General features: G+C 36.3%; 1 protein-coding gene across 1 annotated transcript; it reads left to right on the top strand.

Moving 5' to 3' along the window:
* The first annotated feature begins 3,353 nt into the window (after positions 1-3,353).
* Positions 3,354-7,037, top strand: LOC105115238 (transport inhibitor response 1-like protein). The gene is made up of 3 exons (XM_011012085.1): positions 3,354-4,399; positions 4,911-5,412; positions 5,497-7,037. The coding sequence occupies exons 1-3, from the start codon at positions 3,753-3,755 to the stop codon at positions 6,253-6,255; spliced, it is 1,908 nt and encodes a 635-aa protein (XP_011010387.1). The 5' UTR covers positions 3,354-3,752; the 3' UTR covers positions 6,256-7,037.
* Positions 7,038-10,398: the final 3,361 nt, after the last annotated feature.

Genomic DNA, 10,398 nt, shown 5'->3' with positions numbered 1-10,398 from the left:
TTATTTATAATTTATACAATTAACCTCCTTGTGGTTCGACCCTGGTCTTGCCAGGTTATTTATTGCTTCGACACTTCTGCACTTGGAAGAAGATATGAATCTTTTAGTTGTGTCATGTGCCCTATCATGTTTATACACTTTTGAAACCCAAAACCCAAAACCAAACACTTGATAAATTGTGTTTAGAGAAAATGCAAACGCTACCTCAAATATAAACACTCTGTGTATATTTTCATGTTGAATAATAAATGATAGTATTTAAAACATTAATATACGAACAAAATAAAATTAAAAAAAAAGGGAAAAGGAAAGACTTGTTTATTTGTCAAAAATAGGCAAGAACAAAGTAAGAGTCAAGACTTAAACTAGTAAATAGAGTAAAACTCATATAAAAAGAGAGAGTGGGGGGAATTTCTAAAGATTAAACCCAATTGCAGGAGCGACAAATGATGTTAATCTCAGTGGATGATTTTAACTAGAATATTAGCTCGTGCTCCATAACGGATCAATAATAATTTTTTTAAAATGTAAAAAAAATATAAAGAGTATATAAAATATAATAAGTGCCTTGAGTTTAATAGCAATGCCAAACTTAAAATAACTTTGAGTTTTGTTATAAAAATGGACCGAATAACATTGGAATTAACGGCCAAGCCAAACCCAATATCCTTAAGTTTAGCCACAATACCCAAGAGCCTTGAGTCTAGTGAAAAAGTCAGATCTAATAACATTAGGTCTAATTATCAAGCCAAATCCAATGCTATTGGTTCTGATAATTAAGAAGTCCAAAAGTTGCAGGGTCTGACTAGTAGCCAGACCCAACGCTAGTGGGTCTTGCTAGGCAACACAACCCAATACTTTTGGGCCTTGCTGGAAGTAAGACCCAATGCTATTGGACTTAACACTATTGGGTTTTGTTGGGCAGCAAGACTTATGGGCTTGGCTGAGGAGCTAGACTCAATATCCTATTCGCGACGCTGGACCCAAATGGTATTGGGTATGGTTATGACACTAGATCTGATAACAAAAAATATTAATCTAAAGTAAAGAGAAAAATATATATTTTTTAAATTTTTTTTATAAGTATTTTTGAAACACAAGAACAAACATGTTTAATAAACAAATTTAACCCAATCTAAAATGAAAAAAAAAATTATCATCATCTAATTTTTGTATAATATAGAAAAGTCATATCAATTTTTTTCTCTTCATAGTATGAAAAAAGAAAAAGAAATTAGTTATTGGTGTACTGGACACTACTTTGTTATGCGGGTTTAGCTCCTTGGGTTTGTCATTATATCAAAATAATATAAAAAATAAAATAATATTAATTTGAAGTAAAAAAATAAAAAAATTATTTTTTAAAGTATTTTTGAAATGCAAAAACAAACATGGTTTAATAAGAAAATTAAACCCAATTTATAATAAAAAAATTATCATTACCTTACTTTTATATAATATAAAAAAAATCACATCGCAAAAAAAATAAAATATTATTGACTGCTACGGAGTAGTGACTAATATGCTAATTATTATATTATTACATAATAATTATTTTTTAAAATATATTGAGATAATATATTTTTTATATTTTAATTTTAAAATATATTAAGATAATATATTTTTTATATTTTAAAATTAATTTTTATATCATTACATCCAAATAATATAAAAACATAAAAAAATATTAATTTATATTAAAAAACAAATAAATAACCTGAACTCATCCAACTTTGAATCCCTTGCCTAGAGTGTGTGTGTTTTTCCTAAATTTCACTTATCAATAGTGTGGAGTATCATTATACTTTTTCCCCTTTTACCGCACACCTTAGCCCAATGAACTGAGCACTAAGAAATCACTATAAATTTCGCTTTCAATTCTTGCAGTTGACTAATTGCTTTTTCGCTAATAGTTCTCTCCTCTTTTGTTCCTCCATTTTTTTCCAATGTCATTGATCTTTGAACCATTAAACAGTTGGAGGGGTTTGATACGCTATCTAAGTCTGGTGACAACAGGACCTAATATTAAAAAAAACAAATTCAGTATAATTTAATCTCAAATAAAAAAAAAATTACCAATCATGCACTTTTTATATAATATATAAAAAGTTTTATTAATTTATTTTATTTTAATTAAATAAAAGATAAAAATTATAAAAAAATAAAAAAATAATATTAAAAATATCTGGGTTTGCTGAAAGATAAACCCATTAATATCGGAGATAACTATTAATTCAGACCCAACATTTATTGGAAGAAATATAAGTCTGGTTTTCAAGCTAAATTCAATACAAAATAAAAAAAACTATACCTTAATAATGTTTTTTAAGTAAAAATTATTAAAATAATATTTGTATGAAGCTACAGTATTGTCCATGGCATGATACAATGTTTTTCCCACTACTTTTAAAATAAAATATAATCTCATCTCTCTCTTCTTGTGTTATTCGTTTTCTATTTTTTTCTTTTATTTTGCTTGACCGCACAACAAGTGGGGAAGGATGAGGGAGGCGGCGGCGGCTGCTGCTGCTTCTGCTGTTGGCAAACAAGCAGTCAAATACAAAACAGCAGGGCGTGGTCTGGCGTGAGTAGTGGCGCGTGGGGAAGACATAAATCTGAAAGTGCCATGTAGATGGTGTCAGGCTGCCTTGGTTCGGAGCTGAAGCTTCAGTGACTAACAATTTTGATTGGGCAGTGCACTCTACTTTCCTCCAGAGAAGCGTAGGCCTAAAGCTCTTGGTTTAGAAATAGAATGGATCTTTACAGAAAGCTCCTCCTATTCTTGTTCATTTCAAAAGAAAGTGTTATATTGTCTTGATTTTATACCCCCACCCGTTGACCACACAGCCCTCCCCCTTTGTCCTTTGAAAATCCCTCATAATATTTCCCTCAACCTTTCCCTATCATTAGTCAATGCTTTCTTCGTTTTCATGAATATTCACTCACTCACTCACTCGATAATGGAGGTCAACATTCAAACATTACACGTCCAATGATCTCTGTATTTTTCTCATCATGAATCAAATAATACAGGACTACAAAGAAAGTCTTTTATTTCTTCACGCATACAAACATATATATATATATATATATATATATATATTCTATTCTTTCTCTTCTCCAAAATCTCCAAAATAGATTTTAGAGGTTGACAGCAAAATTTGAATAGACTAGACAATAACCACGCGTAAAGGATACCTCTCTGAGAGTCAATAATAATATGTAGACTTGAGCCAGGGTTATCTCCCACAGACATCACAAAAGGATGGAGGGGCCATTCCGCAAAACCAAGAAAAACTTCGTACTAAAGTCCATTTCAACCAAAATAAAAATAAATGAGCGAGTGAGTAGAGAAGGATGAGTGATTAAAAGACAAAACAAAAAAAAAAAAAAAAGGGGGAAAGAGAAGAAAAACCCCAATAATGGAGGACAAGTGTGGAGAGCCATTGGATATTGCAGATGAAAGAGAGAAAGAAGAGGCAGCATGGAGAATCCCGATGCTTTACTCAGGCTATCAGACATCACAGCCTCCTACTCTTCTTCTCACCAATATACTAAAATAAACTGAGCAATCCTTTCCTTCCTCGCCTCTCTTCAGTCCCCATCAACTTCTCTTTCTCTCAATGGAAGCCCATAATCCCAGACCCAACTGACGAAAAAGTCATTCAAAACTTTCCCCGATCGAAAACCTTATATATAGATGTATATATATATTTTCAAGATTCCTGTTTTTTTTCTCCCTTCAAATTTATATGATCACCAACAAAAAGCCTAGATCATCAGATACTGACTCTAATTACATGAGAGACGATCGAACTGAAATGTCGGAAGACGACGACAGATCTCCTCCCTCCAACTCAATCACCCATGATTCTAGCCCAACCCGGACCTGCACCCCCGGGCCCGGGTCGGGTTCTTCTTCAGTCCCCGAATACTTAGCTCCGTACCCGGACCAAGTCCTTGAAAACGTCTTAGAAAACGCTCTCTGGCTCTTAACCTCACGTAAGGACCGAAACGCTGCGTCATTGGTTTGTAGGTCATGGTACCGGGTCGAGGCTCTGACCCGATCCGACTTGTTCATCGGTAACTGCTACGCGGTGTCTCCAAAGCGAGCCATGTCGCGGTTTACCCGAATCAGGTCGGTGACTGTGAAAGGGAAGCCAAGGTTTGCTGATTTTAACCTGATGCCGCCTAATTGGGGAGCCCACTTCGCGCCTTGGGTCTCTGCTATGGCAATGACTTACCCTTGGTTAGAGAAGGTTCATTTGAAGAGGATGGCAGGGACGGGTGATGATCTGGCTTTGCTTGCGGAGTCGTTTTCGGGATTCAAAGAGCTTGTGCTTGTTTGTTGTGATGGGTTTGGTACTAGCGGACTTGCTATTGTCGTTAGCAGGTGCAGGTATGGTGTTTTTTATTTATTAAAAGTCTTCTTTTAGATCTGATTGCAGCGTCAGGTCATTTTTGTTGATATTTGGTTTGTTTGATTTGGAGTTGGTTTTTAAAGTTTGAGACTTTGTTTTGATTTGTGTTTATGGAAGGGGATTTTTAGATCTTTGTGGAGCTAGAAGCTGATTGAAGTTTTGGTGTTTTGCTGGGTTTGGGATTTGTCAGTCCTTTTGTGGTTTGTTTAAGCAATGCTGAAATATTGAAGAATTAATTTAGTGATTAGATTTTTCAATGGATAAAGCTTTTGATCAACGAGCTTATAGAACGTTTGCTGGCCGTGATATCTTTGTGCCTTTTTTTTTTAATTATTTATGTATCTGTTTGATTTGTTGGATGAGTCTAAATGATGCCTTTCTGAGCAGTGAGGATATTAAAGAATGGACTGGAATTCTTGGAATTTCTGATGAGAAAAATTGACTGTTGAACTTATAAGATGCTGTGCACTGCTCTATTTTTGTGTACAGGCAACTCAAAGTGCTTGATCTGATTGAATCAGAGGTATCAGATGATGAAGTGGATTGGATTTCATGTTTTCCAGATTCCGAAACATGCCTCGAATCCCTGATTTTTGATTGTGTAGATTGTCCCATTGATTTTGATGCACTAGAGAGGCTGGTGGCTAGGTCCCCATCACTTAAGAAACTTAGGCTGAACCGATATGTTTCGATTGGACAACTTTACCGTCTAATGGTTCGAGCTCCACACCTCACACATCTTGGGACAGGCTCTTTTAGCCCATCAGAGGATGTAGCTCAGGTTGAACAGGGACCGGATTATGCTTCTGCATTTGCTGCTTGCAAATCCTTAGTCTGCCTATCTGGATTCAGGGAAATCATTCCAGATTACTTGCCTGCAATAAACCCTGTATGTGCCAATCTCACTTCACTGAACTTTAGTTATGCAGATGTTAGTGCAGAACAGCTCAAACCAATCATAAGCAATTGCCACAAGCTTCAGATTTTCTGGGTATGTGTTTTATCAACCTGCTTTTTAAATAGACACTGCTATGAAATGTGTGTTTTGAGTCTGTTTTTGGTTTTCATTGTCCAGGTTCTTGATTCAATAGGCGATGAAGGACTACAGGCTGTGGCTGCAACATGCAAGGAGTTACGAGAGCTTCGGGTCTTCCCTGTTGACCCTAGGGAGGACATTGAGGGCCCTGTTTCTGAAGTGGGCCTCCAAGCAATTTCAGAGGGTTGCAGGAAGCTTCAATCTATTTTGTATTTTTGCCATCGGATGACAAATGCTGCTGTTGTAGCCATGTCAAAGAACTGCCCAGACCTTGTGGTCTTCCGTCTCTGCATAATGGGGCGTCACCAGCCTGATCATGTCACTGGAGAACCTATGGATGAAGGATTTGGAGCCATTGTCAAGAATTGCAAGAAGCTCACTCGACTCGCGGTATCTGGTTTATTGACTGATAGAGCTTTTGCTTATATTGGAAAATATGGGAAAATTGTAAGGACTCTATCGGTTGCTTTTGCTGGAGATAGTGACACGGGGCTGAAATATGTGCTTGAGGGTTGTCCCAGATTGCAGAAGCTTGAGATTAGAGACAGTCCATTTGGGGATGCAGCTCTACTTTCTGGTCTGCACCACTATTACAATATGAGATTCCTCTGGATGTCTGCTTGCAAGTTGTCTCGCCAAGGCTGTCAACAGATTGCTCAAGTGTTGCCTCGGCTGGTGGTGGAAGTGATTAAGCATGAAGATAATGTGGACATGGATGAGTATGTTGATACGTTGTATATGTACCGGTCTCTTGAAGGGCCAAGAGATGATGCGCCACAATTTGTTTCCATCTTGTAGGGCATTTGTGCTACAAGAAGTTTCATCAGCTGTTCTGATGGTGGTTATGGGCATCTTTTGCTGGAAATTAAATCTTGCAGGTACCTTTTACATAGCCTGCAAGAAACTCATGGTGATCCTTGCAAGAGAAAGTTTGAGTAAAACTTCAGGCCTTGTGCCGTGTTGTTTGCAAATGGCATTCAATCCAGAAGTCCTACAATTTAAGAGGAATGACATCGAGGGGGCTGGTGTGGAGGTGGATATCTCTGCAAGGTATTGGACCACCCATTGGATCTTGTTGTATCGATATGCTTCAAAATTTTATGTTTCTTTTTTTCTTTTCAAACTCATTTGATCATAAATGAGAAGGCTGCCCCGGAGGAAAGGGATGGATAGGCGCATAAAATATTCAATCTTCTATCCTTTTGTATGAAGAAATCAAGATGGGTTGGAGATTTGGAAAAATTAAAGGATTTTTTCTTCCCCTGCAAGTGCCACCAGTGAAGGATAATCATAAAAAGGCAAAACCAATGAGCAAGCATTCGTCAGTTCAAAAGAAGTATAGTCTTCTATTTTGATTCAAATGGTATTAGCTAGTCTTAAGGTGTATAGCTGGTGAGAACTAAATGCCCGGGCGGATGCATCTCTCTCCCTCGCAACGTTTTTTTTTTCTTTTCTTTTTTCCAGTATGTGTTGTAGCACCTGACTGTTGAATTTATCATTGGTATTGTTAGCCAATATGATGATATGGGTAATAAAAGCCAGATATGCATGGGCCATACAGCCAGCTTTAGTGGGAAAAATATTGTGTCGTTTGCTCTCCTCCTCGTTTATTTGTTCTTTGAAATTTATTTCCCTGGATATGGAATTATCAGGCGACAGTGAGCCCCTCTTAATTATGCCTCCTCCTCGTTTATTTGTTCTTTGAAATTTATTTCCCTGGATCCTGGATTATCAGGCGACAGTGAGCCCCTCTTAATTATGTGCGGAAAGTGGTGTCCAAGTACACGTCCGTGTGGGGTTCCACTGGATGAGAATCCCGATCCTCAAAGGTATGGATGGACCTGATTAAAACTAGTGCTCTTTTTCCTGTTCTATTTTTAGTCATTTTAGCTTAATAGTCCATGATTAAATAGGATTGATTTGGTGTGGTTAAAACCAGTGCCTTTTCCCTGCTCTTTTAGCGGTTAAAAATCACCAGTACAAAACTCTCTTTGGTGTGCTCTGACTCGTATCATATCAGGCTCTTCGTTTTTTCGACATGGTTGGAGGTGGGACCAATGATCTTATGATTCGTCACACCCCTGCGTTTGCGTTATAAAACAGCCAAGTCCACCATTGCTTTGTCTCTCCGGCTCTCATTATTAGGAGAGAAATCTATCCGCCCTCTTTGTTGGTATTCTCTGGCAGGGTGGATGGTAAAAGCAAGCTTACCATCGAAGTGGAATCTGACTGTGCATTTGAATTAAGTAACGGGAAGCATGGCTAGGCTTTTGCTTTTCCTTAGCAAGGCCTGGACCGAACCCTTGTTTGCTTTTCTTCATCCTCCACCACCCTTGATAACAAATCACTGGTGTCATTTGGGGTTCCTGACTTCGAAGCTGCTTGCTCACCAGCTGATCGCCGAGCCAACCATAAAAACAGACCATCATCGCAAACGAGAACCCAGAGTCAAGAGGAGATACGTGTTTGATGCCCAACAAAACCATAAAAAGCATGTCGAGTTCCTGGCTACTTGCCCTCCAGCTTATCCACAACGCTTTTCTTGGATTTTAGGGTGGGATTGAACGGAACGAAACTATGGCAGCCTCTGCCTTTTGATTTTATCCTTGTTAGCAGTCTTGCCTTTCATTTTTCTTTTTGAGCACTGCTCCCATGTCCCCATATAAAAAAAGGCAAAAAAAAAAAAAACAATAATTGATAATGACCACACAAGGATTGGCATCACTCGAAATCTTAGTCTTAGATATTAGGGGAGGGTCCCCTCTTGATTGAACTGTCTTACCTACTGGACATTTCTTATCTATCTATCATTTGATGGAGAGACTTTCGTTTAATTGAATGGTCATGATTGGATTAAGCACATCATAGTAAGCCAACCCATTTGGGTTCTGCACATGGCTTGCACTGTTTGCTAAGCGGATGCATCATTGCAATGACGGAGTTTAATTGCCCCTGATTTGTGTTCTTGCCCACCACCAGATCAATCAATATTGTGGGCCACGTGTACGTTATGGGAGTTGGGATACACTAATAAATTTCAACATTAAAAAACAATAACAAACTATAATCATGCATTTAATAATAATATCATTGCTCTTAAAAAATAATGGGGGGAGAGAGAGAGGGGCTCACGTTCAAAGCATCAACAAATTACAATGAAACTAACTAAATATTTATATTTTATTTGATAGGAGCTGAGATCCTGAGTCTGCTTTTAGAAATTATTAATTTAAATAATATAAATTTTAGAATCTTTAAAGCTTACCTAATCATTTTAAAGAATTAATCAAAATATATATAAGTCGCCTGAATACCTACATTTACCAAATCAAAATAAAAAAATATTGGCATTTTATTTGGCAGGGCGGGTAAGTGATCTCCAGTGGCTGTGGGTGTGGAAAAATTCGGTGAAACCAGGAGTTTGGCTTTTCTTTACTTTTGGCTTTTAAGCACGCTCATGCCCAGATCTTAGGGTCCGATTAAATTCTTTTTTGAATATAAAATTGAGAAAAGGAAGAAAGAAATATAAAGAAGAGGGAATGAAGAAAAAGAGGGGAAAAAGGCAGCCACATTCACTGTTCATGACAGTCCGTAAGAAAAAACCAAGTTTTTCAGATATGAAAGGTGATTTTCTTACATGCACTGCACCCTTATCCAAGCACCATTTCCAGGATTGATCTTGCTTTTCCAAGTGAAACTCGTCATACGTGTTTTTTATTATTTTGAAAATTAATCTTCTGTTCATATTTTCAGCATGCAGATTGCCCAGCTGACACACATCTCTTAATCACGGGATGAAACAACCCACACGCAAACAATTCTAACTCGTGGAAAATCAAATAAATATTGAAATGCCACCGCTGCTGTGACAGGGTAATATTTTACTAGGATTTATTATTTCATTGAAACAAATATGGAGTGCTTCACACTTCCAATAGAAGGAGCTCCAACTCGATTCCCCAGGGAGTTTGAATACTCCCCAATAATGGAGTTACCTGCCAATCAATCAACCGATGCTTGTATGTGTAAAATCATAGCAAGCTTTGAGCATGGAGTACAGTGCTAATGTCGATGGCTATCAGAGTTTTTGGGTTCTAAGTACTTTTATTCAATCTGATGGACATTGAGATTGTTCCGATTAGTCAAAACATTGGCACTCCAGCAACCCCATAATCATGTGCATGTGCTCCCCCGCAACTCACACACTCACTGATACCGTGTTTTTAAGAGAAAAAAAATTCAATCATGAATGAGTGCATAATTCTTTATTTTAAATATTGATAAATTAATATATGGAATTGATGTATGTTAATTTATATTAACTATTTAAAACTTGTGATTAGATATATTAGACTGATTGTGATAACTTTCTAAAAAAATTAAAATAAATAATGATGTTGAATCTTAAAGTAATTAAATATTTACGAATGATATTTAAAATCAAAATATTTAATTAAGAAAAAGTTTAAAAAAATAAGTGAACTTGTGTCAATTTGTTAAATTCGTGATTTGATCATCTGTCTCCCTATATTTAATAATTTTTTATGTCTTAAATTATTGTGTATTTAATTAAACAACAAAAAAGTCTTAAAAAAGAACAAACATATCATGAGTAGTAGGATTGAAAAAAAGAAGACCTATTTCTTAAAGTTAGATAACAAGTTTTTTTTTAAAAGAAAAATAACAAAAAATAAAACAATTAAATAACAAAGTATATACATTTTTTTTTAACTTATAGGGGTTAAAAACTTATTAAATAAAAAAATTAACAACCAAGAAAGATATATAACCCACCCAAGTGCATGACTCATGAAAAGAGGAACTAAAAATAAAAACATTCAACAAGAAAGAAAGAGAAAAAACAGAAGAAAAAAAGATAAGAATCTTAACAAGAAAGAAAGAGAAAAAACAGAAGAATAAAAGAAGAAAAAAAAAGAGCAC

This window comes from Populus euphratica, unplaced genomic scaffold (genome assembly GCF_000495115.2).
Source record: "Populus euphratica unplaced genomic scaffold, PopEup_1.0 scaffold662.1, whole genome shotgun sequence".
NCBI classification, from domain to species: Eukaryota; Viridiplantae; Streptophyta; class Magnoliopsida; order Malpighiales; family Salicaceae; genus Populus; species Populus euphratica.
This window is presented reverse-complemented; position numbering and strand designations above follow the sequence as displayed.